This window comes from Pristiophorus japonicus, chromosome 18 (assembly GCF_044704955.1).
Source record: "Pristiophorus japonicus isolate sPriJap1 chromosome 18, sPriJap1.hap1, whole genome shotgun sequence".
NCBI lineage: Eukaryota > Metazoa > Chordata > Chondrichthyes > Pristiophoridae > Pristiophorus > Pristiophorus japonicus.
In genome coordinates this window covers 113,014,837-113,037,171 of record NC_091994.1, presented here as the reverse complement: position 1 = coordinate 113,037,171, position 22,335 = coordinate 113,014,837, and the positions used below count along the sequence as shown (strand labels likewise).

At 42.4% G+C, this 22,335-nt stretch overlaps 1 protein-coding gene across 2 annotated transcripts in view; it reads left to right on the top strand.

The window, feature by feature from the left end:
* The window catches only part of LOC139228982 (guanine nucleotide-binding protein G(I)/G(S)/G(T) subunit beta-1), an 83,392-nt gene that overhangs the window by 47,072 nt on the left and 13,985 nt on the right, over nt 1-22,335 (top strand). For both annotated transcript variants that reach the window (XM_070860619.1, XM_070860618.1), the window contains exons 2-4: nt 14,520-14,627; nt 16,820-16,858; nt 19,952-20,058. In XM_070860619.1, the coding sequence (XP_070716720.1) occupies nt 14,571-14,627; nt 16,820-16,858; nt 19,952-20,058 (203 nt within the window). In that variant the 5' untranslated portion in view covers nt 14,520-14,570. The remainder of the gene's footprint in view (nt 1-14,519; nt 14,628-16,819; nt 16,859-19,951; nt 20,059-22,335) is intronic.

Here is a 22,335-nt window from a genome sequence, read left to right as displayed (position 1 = left end):
ATGAGGAAAAACATTTTTACGTAGCGAGTGGTTAGGATCTGGAATGCACTGCCTGAGAGGGTGGTGAACGCAAATTCATTCATGGCTTTCAAAAGGGAATTGGATAAGTACCCGAAGGAAAAAAATTGCAGGGCTATAGGGAAAGGACGGGGGAGTGGGACTAGCTGACGTGCCCCTGCAGAGAGTCGGCATGGGCCGAATGGCCTCCTGTGCTGTAACCGTTCTATGATTCCATTCTATCACAGTTACATTGTTGGAGTTACTGTAATTACTGGACCAAGTGATATATGAAGAAGCAATTGGTAAATTTGCATTTGAATTTTAAGGGAGGATGTCTCCGTAACCTCTCCACTATCTAGGCCTCTGCTGGTGATTTGGTGAAACTTTAACTGACTTGTAAATTGTAGTAATTTTAAGTTTCATTGTGAACTACAATCAGATAATTTGCATTGTTTCCTGGGATAAATTCAAAATACTTATTTTTGAAGCACAGCAGCCCTTTTTCTTTGGTCCAAAAATACTGTATCTTATTTGTGCTGTGACCCGTCTTTAGCATAATTTGAATTTGCTGGTTCATAGAGCATTTTGTTAGGATGCTATCATGACCTAACTTTGTCAATGCCATGAATCAGAAAGCACAAATTGAATAAATGCCTCTGCTCCTATTGCCAGTTCTGTGCAGCTGTTTTTCCTCTACCTATTCTGTGCTAGTTCTCGATCACCAAATTAAAAAGAAAGACGAGGTGGTGATCGGAAGCCTTCTGTGCTGAGCCCGGGAGGGAGGTGGCGATCGGAAGGCTGCTGCACTAGGCACAAGACTGCAATGAGTATGGCGGGCGGGGGGAGAGATGGAAAAAGGGGAGAAGTCACAAGACTGCATTGAGTTGGGTTTGGGAGGAGGGTGTGGGAGGAAGAGAAGTCACAAGACCTGGGTGTGGTCCAACCATACAGACCTTGGTGAAAGAGAACAAAGAACCTGTCCTGCCTGCCTTCCTGTCATTTTGAGCTTGCAAAAGTAAAATTTAACTGAGGGCAACACTGACAATGTCATACCTTGTGCGAGCCTTCTGCATCACGGTACTACGTAGGAGACAATTGATTCGACATCATCGCATGAGGAACATCAGAGCGTAGGGTGCTGGGCAGGAAGCCTTACCCATCTCTGGTATATCGAGACTGGCGTTCGTAACTGCACCTGTGCAGACTGTGTCAGAAGGCTGCGTTTCCGCAAAGAAGTTGTAACTCAGATCTGAGTTGGTGAAAGCAGACCTGCAACCGAGAAGCGTCAGGAGGACTGCTTTGTCAGTTGAAGTGAAGGTTACAACTGCACTTTCATTCTATGCCTCCGGATCGTTTCAAGCTACAACTGGGGATATGTGCATCATTTCTCAACATGCAACACATGTCTGCATTCAGAAGGTGACAGCTGCACTATATGCCCGGAGGAATGACTACATAAAGTTCCCAAAGACCGCCCAGGCAATGTGTGACAGGGCTGAGAGCTTCTCCAGGATTGCTGGCTTCCCAAAGGTACAGGGCTGCATTGATTGTACCCACATTGCCTTGCGAGCACCTTTGGTGGATTCCGAGATGTACAGGAACAGAAAAGACCTCCATTCAAAGTACAGCTCGTGTGTGATATGCATCGCATCATGTCAGTCGATGCAAAATACCCTGGGGGCACCCATGATGCATTCATCCTACACGAGAGCGTTATATCTACCATGTTTCAGCAGCAGCCAGAAGGGCAGAGCTGACTACTGGGAGACAAAGGGTATGGCCTCGCCACTCGGCTCATGACTCACCCACGTGTAGCCCAGATGGAAGCTGACCGGGAATGCAACATGTCGCACATTGCAATGTGCAGCATCATAGAGAGGACCATTGGCATCTTGAAACAGCGTTTCCGATGCCTGACCATTCTGGAGGTTACTTGCTATACTCCCCTGAGATTAACGATCAGTTCACTGTTTGCTGCATGCTGCATAACTTAGCCATCATGACGCAGCAGCAGCTGGTAGAAGACTCCCCTGTGGTGAGAGTGGCTGATGAAGATGCAGAGGATGAGGAAGCCATGCAAGTATCTGAACTCGAAGCACGATGGCGGAGGAGGGCGAGCCCTCATGCCCCTTTAACGATTGCTCGAGCCTTGTGCCAGCAGCTCATTTATGAACGCTTTGCTGCCTGAAGGCTCAGCGACAACTATTCCACATGGACCATGTTTACTGTTTGGATCTGTTCCGTACTTTTGTGTTGTGTTAATGGAACAAATGATGGAAATTATTCTTCTTTACTTCAAAAGTTGTTAACAATGGAACAAATAATGGAAATGATTCAGTTTTAATGTAAAATATATTCAAAAGTTTAGCAAACAATTCTTTGTATTTACAAGAATAATTTTATTAAAGTTATCAAACTTTAAAGTTTTCAGTTACGATCACTTAACTTTAAGATCATTTACTAATTTTTAAACTTGTAAATTTACACCCTGCAATCTTAATTTGAGAACAATTACAATAATAACAATAACAGCAGCAGCATCTCTCCTCCACCTTTATTCTAAGACCGCCCACCGCGCTTGTTCTTGGTGACTCCACCACCCCTGTCCGCAGGTGGTGGTGCAGTTTTTCTGGGGTTGGTACCAAGCTTATTCTTTCTAAGATCTCGGGTTATGGGGAGGGGGGTGGCGATGTGGAGGGCCCGGCTTGGGGCGCTTCAGAGGCTGGTGTGGGGATTGGAGTGGGAGTAGCAATTGATTGTCAATGGGCGCGGGGTCTGAGCGTGTTCCCTTATTACAGCAACTAACTCCAACATGCCATCCCTCATGCACCCTGACGGTGTCAATGACCTGCAACATTCCTTCCCTCATGTTGAGAAAAATTGTCTCAACTACCTGTGACAGTCACTCCCTCATGTTCAGTGATCGTGTTTGCACCATCTCTGGCATTCCCTCCCTGATGTTCACTGACAGGGCATCAGCTACCTGTGACATTCCCTCCCTCATAGTCACTGACGTGGTTTCAGCTGTCTCAGATATTCCCTCACTCATGGTCCCGGACACCCTTCCCATTTCTCGTAAGATTGCTGTTAATTCTCCTGACAGTCCCGCTACCTCATCACCCACCCCACTGGTGGTGTCCAGGAGTGATCGCGTATGGTCAATGCTCTCCCTGCTCATTGCTATCATCTGAACTACATCTGTTAGATCCTGCACCTCAAGAGAGTGCGGTCGAGCTCTCCTTCCCCCTCCTCCCCACGGGTGTGGCTCGCACTCCACCGCTGGGACCCGCAGCCTCGTAAGGTGGGGCCCTGGATGTACCTCGCTGCACCTCACTGGAATCCCCAGCCTCGGTCAGTGGGAAACCATGGAATGTCCACCAACTAGTCGGGGAAGGGTCTAGCAACTCAATGGGCGATACCTGCACCTCCTCCAGAGTGAGTACAAGAGAGGGGGCTTCATCCATCCCCTCCACCTCCCCCTCACCCACATGTTCTTGGTCTGGAAGGTGGGATTGGAAGATGTTCTCTTCAGGCTCGTCCTCGTCTGAATATTCTGCATAGTGAGGGTTGGCCTCAAGTTCTGCGAAATATAACACCGACAAATGGTTAGCAGCAGAGGAGGGGGCAGGGTGGGTGGGTAGGCGCTCACAGCGCAAGCAACAGGCTGATTTGAAGGACCATGTTGAATGATAACACATTGCATCAACCGAAGCGTAGCTGATGGAGACATCCCCATGAACCGAAGCATGGCTAGCCCGTAACATTTAGCAAAGTCAGACTCCAGAATTTGCAGGACTTGCTCTCTCCCTCGAGTGTGGGCCCAGCTTGTGCAGTGATGGTTGCTTTTCTCCAGGCAGGACCCATCAAAGCAGCGACCCTCTCTTCCAAGGGTGTCAGTGGCTGCAGATTTGCCGGGCCTCCTCCTGTTCGAGTTCTTTCCCTTTTTAATGTGCCACCTTCCTCTGCAAAGATGAAAATGCAACTTTTTAGAGAGGGTGTCTTTCTGCTGGTTGGGACATATATAACTGGTCACATTTACAATTGCAATTCCATTGAATAAATGAAAATATTACTTATACTAACTTCTTGACCAAGGCCCTACCACTTTTAACATTGGTCTGCAGATCTCGTGGTGGTCACCATTGCGCAGTAATCTTCTGCAAGTTGGTTCCAGTGTTTCTTCATTTCTTTGGGTGGAACTTTTATGTGACCTCTGCTGGTGTCCAGCTCCTGCCATCTGGTCTTGATCACTAGTGCCTCCATTTCATCCTGTAAGAAATTCTTGGTCCTTGCACCGCGTTGCATCTTGTATTGCTGCAGCTCCCGATTTTTTTTTCCAAAGCTCTCACACAGCACTCCTTCTCTCACAACTGGCTCTTTAAAAATGGCCGATTGCCAACCTGGAGCTATACTGCGCATGCGCATCCATTGAAATAACGTCAAAAAGTCTCACTTTTTTCTCCCCACGCAAAAGGTGCAGCATCATTTTTTTTCGGCGCAGACAGCAGGCTCCACCCCCTGAGACGACTGGACACGCTGCGCGGCGCCAAATTTGAATTATACATCGGGGAAACTTTGGCAAAATATTTTGGGCGCATTTCTGGCCTAGAAAAACAGCCGTGACTCTGGCAATATGCCAGAAAACTGGCTTGGGCAAAGTTGAGCCCTATGTTTGGTACCTTTTTAAATAAATTTTTAAATATAACCAGAGTGGTAGCAAAACTCATTTCTGAATTACGCACTCGCGCATGGGCTCACTCGTCTCTGGACTGTGTGTTGGCATCACTATGGCGGAGGCGTGTAGTTTCTACCTTAAATTTATTTTATTTGTCTGTACTTAAATGAATGTCTTAATTCTGAGTTAGCTTTTCTGAATCCTGTAGTCCAGTGGCTTTCAGTCAGAATACAAACAACAGTTTAAAGATTGGTATTAAAATATGGAACTTTCTCAAAAAAAGATTAGCATTTATATAGCGCCTTCACGACCACCAAAGTGCTTTACAGCCAATGTAGTACTTTTGTCATGTAATCACTCTGTCGCCGAACTACAGTACGTGGATGACGCTTGCGTCTGCGCACATTCAGAGGCTGAACTCCAAGTCATAGTCAGTATCTTCACTGAGGTGAACGAAAGCATAGGCCTTACACTAAACATTCGTAAGACAAAGGTCCTCCACCAACCTGACCCCGCCACACACCACTGCCTCCCAGTCATCTAGATCCGCGGCGCAGCCCTGGACAACGTGAACCACTTTCCATACCTCGGGAGCCTATTATCAGCAAGGGCCGACATAGATGACGAGGTTCAACACTGCCTCCAGTGTGCCAACGCAGCCTTCGGCCGCCTGAGGAAGAGAGTGTTCGAAGATCAGGCCCGCAAATCTGTCACCGAGCTCATGGTGTTCAGGACCGCAGTGATATCCGCCCTCCTGTTTGGCTGAGACGTGGACCATATACAGTAGACACCTCAAATTGCTGGAGAAATGCCACCAACGATGTCTCCGCAAATAATGCAAATCCCCTGGGAGGACGGACGTGCCAACATTCCCAGCACTGACCACACTCGACCAGCTCCGTTGAGCGGGCCACATTGTCCGCATGCCTGACACAAGACTCCCAAAGCAAACGCTCAACTTGGAACTCCTACACAGCAAGCGAGCCTCAGGTGTGCAGAGGAAACGTTTCAAGGACACCCTCAAAGCCTCCTTGATAAAGTGCAACATCCCCACTGACACCTGGGAGTTCCTGGCCAAAGACCGCCCTAAGTGGAGGAAGAGCATTCGGGAGGGCACTGAGCACCTAGAGTCTTGTCGTCGAGAGCATGCAGGAAACAAGCGCAGGCAGCGGAAAGAGCGTGCGGCAAACCAGTCCAACCCTTTCCTTCAACCACTGTCTGTCCCACCTGTGACAGAGACTGTAATTCCTGTATTGGACTGACCTAAGAACTCATTTTTGGAGCAGAAGCAAGTCTTCCTCGATTTCGAGGGACTGATTGTATGTATGTATGTATGTATATGTGTGTGTATATAATATATATGTACATACACATATATATATATATTTTATGTATGTATGTATCTAATTATATCTATCTATCTATATCTTATATTATATTATAAACGCAGCAGCCAACTTGCACACAGTAAACTCTCAAACAGCTGTCTGGTCATTATCACATTATCTGTTTTTATGTTAGTTAAGGGATAAATATTGGCCAGGACACTAGGGATAACTCCTCTTCTTTGAAATAGTGCCATGGGATCTTTTACGTCAACGCGAAGGGGCAGACGGGGTTTAACATCTCATAGGAAAGACAGCACCTCCAATAATGCAGCATTCTCTCAGCAGTGCACTGGAGTGTCAACCTAGATTTATGTGCTCAAGTTCCTGGAGTGGGACTTGAACCCACCACCTGATTCAGAGGCGAGTATGCTGCCCACTGAGCCACAGTTGACACCGTTCTCGTTTTGCGAGCGGTGGAATGTGGGCCATCACTGCTTACTTATGATTAATGATTATTTAACTGTTGCTGTTTGAGGGATACCGCTCTGCAGATTGACTACTAAATTTGTGTGAACTACAGCAATGACTACAATTCAAAATAACTTAATTGGCTGACGCTTTGCGAAGTGTTGAGGACATGAAATGCATTACACACATGCTGATGACCGTGACTCATTCCAGGTGCGGTTCCGGGGGTGTTATAGCAGTTCTTTGATATTGCTATTCCTCACGTTAGCCCTTGTCAGCATCAGCAGGCAATTTGAATAGGGTTCCCAGCTGAACCTAAACCTGCGTCCACATATATCGTTTCCAACAGGGATCACCTGAATACCAATGCAGCTTTTATCATTATATTAAACAGCAATAACTTGAACAGAGCAAAATTATTTCAGTAGATTTTAAACCTTCAATTCCTGTTTTAGGTTTATTGCAGAAATAAGAAAATTCACTGTGTCCTTCATTTTAGTTTTTAAATTTACTTTGTTGGGGGAAAGCATTCAGACTTTTTTGTGTGCTATGTATTAGCTGAGACTGTTGTCTATTTATATTGTTAGATTCTTGAGGTTTTGAAATGGCCTAGGCGATGAATTCCATGGGTGAATCTTAAGCCCAGAAGGCAATTCAGAAATAGCCAATTGATGATTATTTGCAGAAGAGGCGAGGGCCCAGGGGCAGCATGGGCCAGCCCACACTGCAATATGTGTGCGCACTAGGTCCGTGCAGCAGAGCTGGTCTCCAGTTGTCTTGGTTAATCCCTGCCACTGGACTAAGACCTAGCTCTGTCGAGCCGGTGTGGTGTGCAACGGCTGCTACACATTTTTTTTTTAAATCCACGCACAGGCATCTTCCACCCTTCAACATGTAGTTTAGGATCTGGAATATTAGGTCCTTCATTGAAACACCTGTGAACTCATCCCTTTTTTGTGTGGAAGCAAGTCATCCTCGATTCGAGGGACTGCCTACAATAACTTGCAGTAACACACTAGTCCATCCAGGTGCTTACCCACCAATTGTGCCACTTTTGCATCTCGTCCAACACTTTGCACATGTAGAAATCTGGTCAAATCTGGAGGCCTTAGCCAGAGTTGCTGATGTGATTAGTTAGGCCGCTTTTTATTGGGTGGTGTTGGGGTGTTTGCGCTACAGGTTCCCAAAGCGTGTGTTCATATTACTTGCAGCAACCCGAATGTAAACCTGCTGGATTGGTCCAGGAAGACCTGATTTTAAGTAGATCATCTTGGGATGGCCATAGTGATTTTCCCCCAAGTTTATATTGGGGTTATCGCTGGTTGCACAAGACCTGTGTGGTTCAGGAATAAGTGGCACAAAACCCCTGTTGGTGGCAATATAAATGCAGCTTATAATTTATATGTCCTACCCAAGGATAAGAATAAAATGCCCTATATAAAGCAAACGCCATTTATGTAGGATACTTGGGAGAATTGATAATGCACTCAAAATACACATTAAAATCACTATTTGAACCTGACTTTAAAATAACTCCCGTGATAACAAATTGAAGCTAACATTTATGCTAGATTGAAAATGTCTGTTTCATGACAAAATTAATGTTCATACCCACTTGGACCTAATGAGTATGGAACTGCTTTGTGGCATTCATAAATATATGCTATTGAGTGATACCATCAATGAATTGAATAATGCGTTGATTAGATAATGTGAAGTAGAATAGGGAAAATGATCAACACGGTATTACCACAATACGTATCTGATTTGCTGTTCTGTTTATTAAATAGAAACCTAATTTCTGTCAGTTTGATGACTGAGCGAACAGACCACCATAATTGGTCCCTTCTTCTGTACTCTGGTATCTGGATCCACATTCCCAACCTCCTTTTGCCGAAACAGGGTCAATGCTTCTTTTCATCAGAGCGACCTGAAACGCTAACACTTTCTCCATAGGTGCGGACTGACCTGAGTATTTCCAGCATTTGCAGTTTTTATTTGAGATTTCCAGCATCCGCAGTATTTTCCTTTTGTTGGAGTGAAATTATAATGTCTGTTACTGATGAAAGCTTTTATTGGCCTTCAAATTCAAGTTAACTGGTTTAAACTTTATAGTTTTCAGATTTTTTTCAGACATATCTCTCTGCATTTAAGAGCTTTTTAAAAGAATTTGAAGATTGTACTGGGTATGTTGATTTTTCAACAAACGAACACGTTTAGTAAAATTTATGCACTTATTCCACCCTTTTGAAAAGTTTTGAGAGTCCAACATTTTGCTTGTAATGTATGCTGCAATTAAAATAGTTTGACGTGGTTAATCTACAGTACATGAAGTCAGTAATACCTGTATTCAAGCTTTTCCAACTGGAAGAAGCAACCATTGGGAATTTTCCATTACTCTTGAGTTCCTTTTTCTTGGAATTTACTCTCAGCACTCTGCTGCTGTATTGGGGGGTGGTTCTTGCAATTGTTTTTTTAAACCTTTTAAATTGTCTTTTAAACCCTCCGAGCTGGGCGCCCGTTTTTCGCGCCGGAAAAAAAAACGCGCGATTCTGGAGCGCCCTGCAGCTCCATGTCTGCTTGGCGCGGCGCCCAGGGGGGCGGAGCCTACAACTCGCGCCGATTTTGTAAGTGGGAGGGGGCGGGTACTATTTAAATTAGTTTTTTTTCCTGCCGGCAACCCTGTGCACGCGCAGTGTGAAGGAAACATTGGCACTCGGCCATTTTTGTAGTTCTTTGTAGCTGTTTAATTTTTGAAAATTTTTTAATAAAAGCACATTGCCATCAGCACATCGGCTTCTTGCAGCAGTGAGAAGGCTGCAGGAAGCCTCAAAGTTGATGCAGTCGTTTCCCGACTGCCTCCCCCCCCCCTCTGCCGTTGGGAATGGCTGCTGAACTTGAGGCTTCCTGCAGCCTTCTCACTGTCTCCTCCCCCCCCCCCCCCCCCCCCCGCGGGAACGAACGGCTGCCTCCTCCCCCACTGCCGTCAGGAACGAACGGCTGCCTCCTCTTCTCCCCCCCCCCCCCCCCCCCCCCCGCGGGAACGAACGGCTGCCTCAACTTGAGGCTTCCTGCAGCATTCTCCCTGGCTGAAGCACTTTCACACTGGTAGGAAGATGGTTTATTTAATCTTTTCTTTGCTTATAAATTTTTATTCAGGTTGGATTTATTTGTATAAGTATAAATAAGGGTTTATTATAGAATGACTTCCCTTCCCTCCCCCCCCCCCCCCCCAACCTCGTTCTGGACGCCTAATTTGTAACCTGCACCTGATTTTTTAATGTGTAGACAAGGTTTTTTCAGTTCAACAAAAATCTTCACTTGCTCCATTCTAAGTTAGTTTGGAGTACGTTTTCACTGTGGAAACTTTGAAATCAGGCGTCAGTGGCCGGACACGCCCCCTTTTGAAGAAATAATTCTGTTCCAAAGTGAAACTGTTCCAACTGACTAGAACTGCAGAAAAAAAAATGTGGAGCATTGTGATTTCTAAGATAGTCCGTTCTCCACCAGTTGCTCCTAAAAAATCAGGCGCAATTCATGTGGAAACTTGGGCCCCAAGGACTTGAATACTAAAAAAAATCTAGGCTGACACTGCAGTGCAGTGCTGAGGGAGTGCTACACTGTCGGAGGTGTCGTCTTTCAGATGAGACATTAAACCAAGGTCCTGTCTGCTCTCAAGTGGATGTAAAAGATCCCATGGCACTGTTTTGAAGAAGAGCAGGAGACTTATCCCTGGGGCCAATATTTATTCCTCAATCAACATAACAAAAAAACAGATTATCTGGTCATTGCTGTTTGTGGGAACTTGCTTGTGTGCAAATTGGCTTCTGCGTTTTCTACATTACAACAATGACTCCACTCCAAAAATACCTCATTGGCTCTAAAACGCTTTGGGACTTCCGGTGGTTGTGAAAGGCATTGCATAAATCCAATTCTTTCTGTTTTTCTTTCCCCTCTCGTCATTTTCAAAAGTACCTAAATCTGCCCTAATCAGTAAGTGACATCTTACTGTTCCTATAGTAAGCATGGTAAGAGTGTGGGTCAACTAAAGACATTTCACTCCTTGATCCAATCAGGTTTAAAGTTTGCCTTGTATCTGATGCTCACTAAGTGGGTGGTGATTGTCAATTTCTTTGGGGTTGAGTCATAAAGAACTATTGTGAATTTGAATAAAGTATCTTTTTCTGATTTGTTCTGTAACCACCTCCCTGTTTTATTTTATTTTTGTTTCCTCACTTTTAATTTTCTCTTTTTTTCCCCCATTCCCTTTCTCGATTCCTCTTTGTATGTCACCATATCATCTCTTCCCAAATTGGCCAATGTGTGTCACCCATGTTGAGCAATCCAATTTGAGCCAGACCGAGTATAGTTGGGAGGAGTGCAAGAACAGCAGTTCAAAATAGTGACTGCCACAGACACACACACTTCCTGGCTGTAAGAGCACGGTCATAGATTTAGTCCCAAAGCATAACAAAGGGCCCCTTTAAAGCACCCCATTGAAATGTTGGAGAGTTTGCAGGATGTCACACTGCACTGCATCCAATGAGAACCACCACATTAAACCATTTGCCTGGGGGTCCAAATTACTTTGTCATTGCCAATACTTTCCATTGTATTATTGGATAATCTGTAAACCTCTGATTTACAAATTATCCAATCGCAATACAGTAAGTATTGCAGTGCAGTGGCTGTGCCGAATGAGGTTGTTCAAACAAACCTATTTAAGTCAGCCATCTTAGTGTCTGGCAGATCTGGCAATTGACTTCTTCATAGTTTGTACTTCAATCCTGATATAATACGCTTTACAACTGTTTGTACATTAATGACACTGTTCACATTATGCCAACAGGAATATCTTGCAAAATAAATTGTGAAGCTGCATCCAGTGGGATGGGAGCACATTGTTAAGATCAGCTTGTTATTATGCACTCAACCATGTATTTTCTCACCGGCATATATAAATGAAAATATGCAAAAGACAGCTACAGTTAAATTATTTAAAAGTAATTGAGGGTTTCCTGCTCTGGGCACTGGTTACAATAACTTGTATTTATATCACACCTTTAACGTCCCAAGGCACTTCACAGGAGTGTTCTGATAGAAAATGTGACATCGAGCCGCATAAGGAGAAATTAGGGCAGCCTTGGTCAAAGAGGTAGGTTTGAAGGAGAGAAAGGTAGTGAGGCGGAGAGGTTTAGGCCAGGAGTTCCAGAGCTTGGGGCCTAGGCAACAGAAGGCACGGCCACCAATAGTTGAGCGATTATAATCAGGGATGCTCTGGAGGAGCGCAGACATCACGGAGGGGGGTGGGGGGGTGGTGGCTGGAGGAGATTGGGAGGGGTGAGCCAATGGAGGGATTTGAAAACATGGATGAGAATTTTGAAATTGAGGCATTGCTTAACCAGGAGCCAATGTAGGTCAGTGATGGATGAACGGGACTTGGTGTGAGTTAGGACACAGGCAACCGAGAGAATGTGGGAGGCCAGCAAGGCGTGCGTTGGAATAGTCAAGTCTAGAGGTAACTAAGACATGGATGGATGGCTTCAGAAGCAGATGAGCTGAGTCGGGGCGGAGACGGGCGATGTTACGGAGGTGGAAATAGGCAACCTTAGTTTATATTGTGGAGATATGGGCGATAGCTCATTTCAGGATCAAATATGACACCAAGGTTGCGAATAGTCTGGTTCAGCCTCGGGCAGAAGTTGGGGAGAGGGATGGGGTCGGTGGCTAGGGAGTTCGTAGCGGGGACCAAAAACAATGGCTTCAGTCTTCCCAATGTTCAATCGGAGAAAATTAAATGGTTAATTTCTTTATCTGCTGGTTTCAAGCAAGGAAGATTTAAACCCAGCACCGACAAAAGCTGAAGCCCTTACAGTATCGTTAATTTAGCTTTAAGTGTCTGTGTGCCACTGAGGCGAGCACATTGCTGGATGCCAGCTGGGTTCTGTGTGTTCCACCAGTGAACAGTTTGTTAAAATTGGTCTCCACTCACTGGCTGCAATTTTTAACTTGCTTTACAAGACATCTAGAACATGAATTTTGCTAATAACAAAGTCTTTTTAGGTAGATCTCTGCAGTTCTAAAGACTGTCCCCACAATTGTAGTACAGACTAAACCATTCACACTATTTAGTTCTGAAAATAGTCAAACTTACTTAATCCAGTGACTTGCATTCAAAACAAAAGTCGGTTTCCAAATGTATTGAATAAACCAGATCTGATTGTAGCCCATGGGCCAGCACAGTAAACATTAGATGCAACCAATGAACAGTCTCTGACAGCATTATAGGAGAGACTTAACACATTAGAATCATTGGACTGTTCCTATAACACTGGCCCAGTTGATAGTTAATAGCATTGGTAACCTAGCAAGGCCCAAATTTGACCTCCACTGTTTATTGGAGCCGTTGAGATGCATCAGCCACTGAGAAAGTTGAAGCAACACTGTAGGTGAGTAAATTCATGTGATTACAATGACAGAGGTCATTCACTGCACTGAGCAGTAAACTGTACTGACAGCCCTAAGGATTAGATCTTGTTCTGATAGCATTAACCCTGGCATATTTTTTCATAAAAAGATTAAAGGATTTGATGTCATTGCCTAGCCACGAACCCAGTTTAGGAGAATGGGCCAATGAACATGCTGTTTGGAAGCCAGTTTTCAGTTGAGACTTAATTCTGGCGCAGTTCTGGTCCAGCAATTTGCTTCAAATAGAACTGATAACTTGGTGAGTAGGACAGTGACAGTCTGGTTAACCATAGTTAGATTTAAGTTCATAAAGATTCATCTGTAATAACAAAAATACTGAATTGTTCAATAAGAATTAAAAACAGATGCTCAACGTTTTGCCTAAACTGTTACCGCCAGTTTGTTTAACTAGGAAACAATCTTAATGGCTGAAGTTTAGTTGGTCAGGTTCGCTTCTGTCGTTTGGCTTTTTCAAGAAACTCTTCAGTGTTGAAACAAAAGTGTTGTAACACAAAAGGTGTCATACCCGAACAAGTCAGGCCGGAGCTGCGCACGTGACTTAGTCATTGCATTTTTAATGTGTCAAAATTAGTCATTTGGACATTCATTTCAGCTAACAGAATTTGTCAATGTCTGTCAAATGCCAAGTGAATTCTTTGCCCAGGTAGAGGAAAAGACTTTCATATTTCTGGGTTCTCAGAAAATGACATGATTTCACCTCCAGCTATGAATGGAATGTGGACATTGTTCTATCTAAATGCCAGCTTTCAATGGGCTTCACATAGGCAACAGTGTCAATGCAAATTGAGTGTCTTATGACAGTAACTGGATTTGGGTCATGGATTGTGGCGGGTTTGTATAATCAGCAGGTTCTTGTTAAACCGATTTGGCTTAGCAGCAGAATCACCAACACTGAGCCTGAGTGAATTATAGCACGGAGAAAGACGCAGCCATACACACCTAGTGAATGGACTAGACTAGGAAAAGTATTGAACCATTAGGACAAGCTTGCATTTAGAAACCCATAAAAAGAATTGTGAGTATGTAGCAACTGAAAAGTTGTATAGATTTCTTGATTCATACCGTGCTGCAAGTAGAGATTGTAGTTCTTCCCCTCGACGCTCAGAGCATTTAAAAGAAAATAGTGATGTAGGACTCTCTTTTTGGAAACCTATGAGTGTTCCAATATAATGGATGTATATTTTTGTTGTTCTGTTTGATATATATTGTGTATATAAATCGAGAGACTCAATGTAGAATAAAATTTCTACGGCAATTCTCAGTTGACGCATTTTGAAATTTGAATCACCGTTTGGTCCCATACATTTTCCTTATGAATTTTTGGTAAAGGCTAAAAAAAATAATACAGCTTTTAAAAAAAATTCGACTTGCAGTCTTTGTCTTTATTGTTAAGTCCTCTAGTGCATTTGGCTATTTACATCGGATATACGGGCCATTCAGCCCAACCAGTCCGTGCGGCGTTTATGCTCCACTCGAGCCTATGGGTTCTGACATAAGTAATTTTTCCTCCGATCTCTGATCATTGTCCAAATATGTGACTTGCTACTCTTTATTTCTAGATATCGGAGTGTCCCAGTGGAGGTAATAAAGCACGAGTTTAGTACAGGAAAATGAGTGAGCTGGAACAGTTACGTCAGGAGGCTGAGCAACTGAAGAATCAGATTCGAGTGAGTATTGCATCAGCTGCCCCGCACGTGCAGAACTATTGCATTTTAATTTGCTTTGAATTCATAAGAAGACAGGTTTTTAGAAATTTAAACTTGAAAGGAATGGCAGCGCATTGATATATCCATGCACTGTATACTGTGGTAGATTGTGGGTTTGTCTGCAAGTTCCTGTATAGGAAGTTCAATATCTTGGCATGCTATAATTTGGGGAGGGGGGAGGTGGTGAGTGAAACAGAAATGAGTGTTTCTGGCTTTCTCTACATGTTCCATTGTGATTTGGCCAGTAGGGACTATTACTTGGTGGGGCTGATTAGCTTGGTTGTTTATTGCCCCCCCCCCCCCCCCCCCCCCCGGCAGTTGAAATCCCCCCTCCCAAATTGTGGACTGGTGGTTTAATTGAAATTATTCAACTTGTGGTAAGCAAGTCGGTCAAAGAGATTTCTGAATTAAATATTACGAGTGCACAATGCCTTCTTGGGAACCGATGTTCCTGAGCACTCAAGTTCCAGCAAACATTTTATCGGTTCCAGAAAACATTCTATCAGAGACCTGCTAAATGTTTGTTTCTACATGTCAGCGAATTCCAGGACTTTGATTTCTACCTTGACTGGGGACAGTCGGACTGAAAATTTATGGGAAGCTTTGGCTTTGAGCAAGAAGCTTTATGAGGCTCATTAACTGCAAAACTTGTTTACCTGGTCAGCAGGTGACCTTCCTATGGTCCATCAGGCCCATAGTACCTAGAGAAAGAAAGAGACTTTCACGACCACCAGGCATCTCAAACGCTTTACAGTCAATGAAGTACTTTTGAAGTGTAGTCACTGTTATTATGTGGGAAATGCAGCAGCCAGCAATGTGATAAAGACCAGATAATTTTTTTTGTGATGTTGATTGAGGGATAAATATTGGCCAAGACACCGGGGACAGCAAAGGTTCTGTAGCTGGAAGAATGATCAGATGTTGCTGAAATTTGTGTGCAATGTACCCTAACTGGTTCAACTACTGCTTTTCTACATAAATGCATTTATATATTGCATAGAATTTACAGTACAGAAACAGGCCATTCGGCCCAACTGGTCTGCCAATAATTATGCTCCATACAAGCCTCCTCCCATCCTTGTAGTCTCAAACTGCTTCACGCAGTACTTGAGGTGCAGTGATTGTAATGTGGGTAGGAACAAACTGATGTAGAAAATGCCAAGCAAGACAGCTTCTCTAGCAGTTGGTCAAGGTTCTACAAAAACCATTGATTGGAAAAGTATTTGGCCATTAAAAAAATATTGATGTTACTACTGGGAAAAGGAACTCTTCTCGGGCAGCTGGTGTCAGCATTGTGCAGATCAGGTATAGCACAGTGAGATGCAGAGGAAAACTCCCTCTGCTTGCCCCAACTTATCTTGGCCCCATCCTCCAGAAAAGCACTACTGTACCCATGAGGCATTTTCTCCCATACCAGCCTTCCTATGGCCTCTCCGAATCAATTTGGCAGTTAGTGCTTAATATAGGGTAGATTTGTGCTGTCGGCCCATGGCCCCAAGGAGCTGGATTGAAGCTATCATCAGACAGGGGATTTTTATTCCATTAGTCAGGCCTGCATATGAACCCAGGGCCCAGATATGAATGGCCAGTGCCTAACCCTCTGCCACCCAGGTCCAGCTGGACAGCTTTTTAAAGATGAAGCAACTAAGTTTGCAACACATTCTTGGTATAAGAATCCAACCCAGCAGATACATCATTTGATGAAAGGATATGTCTGATAAAATAGATTTTAATTGGAACTAACAGTAAAGGTCTACTATTTGTACTTGTGTTGGTTGCATATATTCAGAATTCAATAGATCTCAGCCTAGTTTTTAAAAATGACCATGAAAGCTGCTGGATTGTTGCACCCAACTGGTTCACTTGTCCTACCCTCCCCTACCTGGTCGGGTCGGAACGTGGCCCCAGTCCCACATGATGTTGTCTCTTAATGCCCTTGGGGCAACGAGGGACAGGCAATAAATACTGCCTTGCCATTGTCTTCCACATCCCAAGAAATTAAAAAAATCCAAATTGGCTAATGGAAAAGGTTTTGCAAGGGATAGAGTGTCAGAATTGCATTAATGCTGTATAGGCTATTGATCTATTTCTGGATAGACTTGCTTTGCAATATATTCGTGCATTAATATTTATTGTCTCGTTTTCCTTTTCAGGATGCCAGGAAAGCATGTGCAGATGCCACTCTGGCCCAGGTAAGGATATCATTACTGATTCATACTTGGATCATATTTTTTGAAAGCTTTTCCATCTTTTGATATTTTAAGTCATTTATTTGAAAGCTTCAAAAAATGTGTACCTGTTTACAAAGGGAAAGGATATCTACAAAATGATGATCTTGGTGGTGAGTTGTAAGTAAACTAGTCCATAAATTAGTGAACACTTTGAACAATACGGGCTAGTCGGGGCAGCAGTGTGCATTTGGAAAGGGTTGTGTTTGGCTAATTTAATTAATGTTTTTTGCTATTGAGAAAGTTGGAGGATGAATTGATAAAGGGAATGCAGTGGATATTGTAGATGCGGATTTTCAAAAGGCATTTGAATTGATGTGGGAGAAACCTGAAAAAAAAATTAAAGCACGTGGTATTGAAGAGAATGTAGCTGCAGCAGTAGCAAATGGTTGAAGGGCAGAAAATAAGAGTAAATGCATTTTTAATAAATTGACCATGCTTAGTGGTTCTGTCCTACGATCCTGTCCAACTGTTGCTGTTTATATAAATGATTTGGATGTAGGCAGAGGAGGAATAACATTGGAGTTTGCTGGGTGATATCAAACTAGGGAGCATCGCAAACTGTGGGGACTGCAGGAGGACATGAACAGATCAGTGAAATAGGCATATGCCGTTCAGTAATGAGAAATGAGACAGTACATTGAGGGGAGGGTGGGGCAAAGAACAGTGAACGGAAATATGTTCTAAATAGGAGGATCTGTAGAGTTAAGAATGGATATTATCCATAGATCCTTCAAGGTGCAGATACAGCTTTAAAAGAGGCAGTGCAGGTAGAACAGGGCACACAGAAGCAAATGGAATTCTGGGTTTTAAATATAAGGGATTTATACGCAAGCAGTTGATGAATTGTAGAAGACATTGGTTAGACTGAGGAATGATATTTGTCATGAGAAGAGTATAATGAAGATAATTATACCAGGAACTAAAGGTCATAGCTATGAAGAAAATAAAACAAATCGGGGCATTTTAATTAGAAACAGAAGGTTAAGGGGGAGGGATGGAATGCAGGTAGTTGTCTTCAAAATTATGAAATTTTGAGAGGTAATTAATGAAATACCACTGGTTGAGGATTGGTGACGAGGAGTCAAAACAAGATTATCCCCAGAATAATGAAAGGGCGAGATTAGAATGTTTTTATTCGAATAAGTCTTGTCAAAAGTGACAATTGAGCTAACAACTAACAATTAAAAGAAAGTTGAATAAGTATTTTAAGAATGGGAAAGGGGATTGGAGCAATTTTATCTCTCTTTCCCCTGCCCCCTCCCCCCCCACTAGCACATCTGTAATGGCCCAAACTATAGTCTCTTGTGCAGTAAATTCTGTGATTTTATAATGGAGTTATCCAGATAGATATGGCCAGTGGAATGTTTGTATTTCCGCTCTTTTTTTAAAAGCTTGTTATATTTTCTTGAATTGTTGGCCCAAAAACTTATACAATGTGCAAATTAATAAAAACTCCAAAGATGGCTAGATTCACTTGTCTCAACAATGTCAATGAGTTCTTGATTCCATTTCTACCGTTGGATTTTAATTTTCATCCTATGCGTTCTGTAACGTGGCAAGTAGATTCAGACTAAAAAGTTAGTTTCAGTTGAATAATTTTTCTTTTCATCTTGCAGTTTATAAGTCAACAGCAGAATAACAGTGACCTAACATGATTTATGTTTGTTTTTGCCATCTGCCACCACTTAGGCCCAGGATGCATAATGTTAGAACTGGTCTATAGGATTTGTATATAAGCAAACTTCAGTCTATAATTTGTGTTACGGTCTAATTCAAAGGTTACATAAAAGTTGTGTAAAGTAGCGTAATGTTTGTTGTACATTGATATGAGGGTTTGGTAAAGATTGGGGAGCATTTAATCTAGCTATTGTCCTTAAAATTCCAAGATGATTTAAATTGCCATATGTTGCAACTTAGTGAGATTCATTCAGTCCATCTAGCCCACTTAACCACAGGCACTGAATTTGCCTTACAGAAAATAAAAATCACTGAGTGGACTTGGTCGTGACTTGTGACATCATTCACAACCAACCACTGCAATAAATCGCCCACTCCCTTTTTTTTAAATCAGCTTTTACGGTTCACTTTGTTTCATATATTTTCACCTCAGGTTTTTAGTGTTTCCTGGATATTTCACCACATTCCTGTCAAGCAACTAATAGAATCATAGAAATTCATGGCACAGAAGGAGAAGGTTCGGCCCATCGTGTCTGTGCTGGCCTAATCCCACTTTCCAGCTCTTGGTCTGTAACCCTGTAGGTTACGTCATTTCAAGTGCATATCCAGTACCTTTTAAATGCCCTGAGGGTTTCTGCTTCTACCACCCTTTCAGGCAGAGAGTTCCAGACCCCTCTGGGTGAAAATAATTCTCCTCAACTCCGTCTAATCTTTCTACCAATTACTTTAAATCTATGCCCCCTGATTATTGACCTCTCTGCTAAGGGAAACAGGTCCTTCCTATCCACTCTATCCAGGCCCCTCATCATTTTGTACACCTCAATTAAACCTCCCCTCAGCCTCTTGTTCCAAAGAAAACAGTCCCAACCTATCCAATCTTTCCTCAAAGCTAAAATTCTCCAGACAACTTCATCTGGCAACATCATCATCCATCTCCTCTGTACCCTCTTATTTTCCCACTTTTTTTTTAAAAGCTTTCTGCCTCGCAATAAAACACAAATCAGGATGATCTTTGTTTCAATCCCTGTTGAGTTAACTGCTCTCAGCTTGGATAGCAAATGGGTCTTTGACTTGACTGGGGAGGAGTTCCTGGGCCCTGGAGAACATGAGGGAGTCCATCAGTGTTTTTCTTTGCCTTTCAATCATCCTTACTCAAAAAAGAAGCTGATAGACCAATATCACATTTGATTCATTAACCTGTTTGTTTTCTCAAAATTTGTTCGTTTCATAAATACAGTAAATACAAAAGCTTGTTTAGCTACTGAGAAGTTTTTTCAGTAACTTGGATGTTTTCAGATTTTTGGGTATTGTTGTTTCTAAAATTCTTGGGAAATAATTGATATGATGCAGGGTCACTTTTTCTTTTTCCCTTTGTAGATCACAGCTAACATTGATCCTGTGGGTCGAATTCAGATGCGTACTAGGCGAACACTACGAGGCCACCTTGCTAAAATTTATGCAATGCACTGGGGTACTGACTCCAGGTGTGTATATCATTCATTAGTTCTCGAAGTGTTAGTATTGATTCAAATGAATAGTGACCGTAGAGCAGTAGTATGGGATCAAATAAGTTTATTAGAGTTTATTTTTAATTTTTGAGGGTACAAGCAATCTAGCCATTGGCACAGCACCATTGTAAGTGAAATTTTGTTTGCTTCTTGAATTCCCAAAAGGCCTGCTTTCATTACCTAATGACTCTGGAGAGAGGCCAATGCACAACATAAACACTTGAGTGGTACTCTGTGAAAACATTCTTATGAAATGTTAACCGTATAGTGTTTTTAATACAGTGCACTTGCTCCCAAAGTTTGAAGTGAGTGATCTAATAGGTGACCATATTACTAGTTACTTGGCACTGAATCGATTCTAGGTGGGGTTTGACTTTAACTTAATAACATTCAAGTGTGTTCTGCGGACAACTTTCTCATTATTCAAGTATGCATTTACGTGATTGCCACTAAAATTAGAAGTATGTCAACATTACAAGCTCAGCAATGACTGGAATATGCAGTTTAATAAAATCAATCGCAATGTAATTTTTAATGAGAAACTAGTTTGGCTGCATTCATATTCGTGCATGTTTCAGTAATCCATACCGGTATTCAGTCAAACCAGATTTGCTGAAATGAGGCAACAAAAGGAACATAATCTAATATGCCAACAAAAGGTGTAATAATGCAACATAATAGATGCATAGAATTTATATTTTATATTCATATTCTGACATTGGAACGATTTTCATTTTCAACACAAGATAATGCTTCATGTAAAGAAGGGTTAAAGCATCCAGATTTTAGAAATATACAAGCATAAATGCACAAACCAAAACTCCAGCTAATTAAACCGAGGCAGGTGTGGATTAGACCATTAGGGAAATCTAACTGCTATGTTATCAAATGCGCACACACCCTAGAGCCCATCAAGGAATGAGCTTGTTCATCTGTAGATGAGCAACATGACCCAGCATTTCTGCAACTTTGTAATGTAGTAGCAAACAAGCAAAATAAAATGTCCCCCATTGTTCATTCACCATGTTCTTCATTAATATAGTTTAGATATTTGTCCTATAGCTGTCCACTTTGCAGTTGCCTATAACTCCATGAGAGATATATTTATTGTTGCCAAAATGTTCAAGCTTGCTTTTTGGAACACTGGTTTTAGTAAACATTCCATAGCTTATATGTTAGCGAAGCAGTTACTCAACAGAGCCCTCCCGCACTTGCAGTCAGCTGGCTTGCTGTTTACCAATTCTTCCAGCTGCTGTTTATGGCTCTGTTTCATTAAAATAACACATGACACACAAAGTGCTATTTGTAAATCAAATGTTTTATATTTATGGAATGGGACATTAAATTTGATGGTTATAGGCCACTCCACTGTGGCTTACAATAAAAGATTCTAATTGATAAATGAATGTAGATTTTAAAGAAGCACCCTAATTTGATGCATTGTGTTTGAAGATTAAATTTGGTAGAATAATGATCCCACAACAGCAGCATTATGCGGAAAGCTAAATTGCATAGCGATTAGGTTAACGTGACTTATCAAAGTTTTTGTAAATAAAATGGGATTAAAATAAACAGCCTTCAGGAAAAGTATGAAGAACTAGCACTGCTTATTTCAGCTTTAGCCCTTGTTTGGTCCCATTCTAAAATGGATATCCTTTAAACAAAGAACTTGCATTTTTATAGCACCTTTCACGACCACAGGATGTCTCAAAAGCGTTTTACAGCCAATGAAGTACTTTCGGAGTGCAGTCACTGTTGTAATGTGGGAAACGCAGCAGCCAATTTGCGCACAGCAAGCTCTCACAAATAGCAATGTGATCATGACCAGATAATCTGTTTTTGTTCTGTTGATTGAGGGATAAATATTGGCCAGGACACTGGGGATAACTCCCCTGCTCTTCTTCGAAATAACTAAGATAATGCAAAAGCATACACAAAGCAGAATTCGTTTTTCGTCATTTAGATTTCACTGTATTGCAGAGCTTCATTGTTTTTGCTCCAAGTTATTAAACCCTTGATAATTAATGACGCACAAGGGAAGATCTTGGGTGTGTATAGCAGCGCCTGTCATGAGAATCATTTACTGTTCTATTGTGAAAAAACATTAAATTCTTCATTGTTTTGTCTGTATTATAACATTAGAAAAAGTAATTGTGCTTGGTACTGTTCAATGACATGCGACTGAATTTCTAGAGTTGCATTGCCGCCTGAATACCCAGTGCAATAACGCACCAAGTTAAAGCTGACTGATCA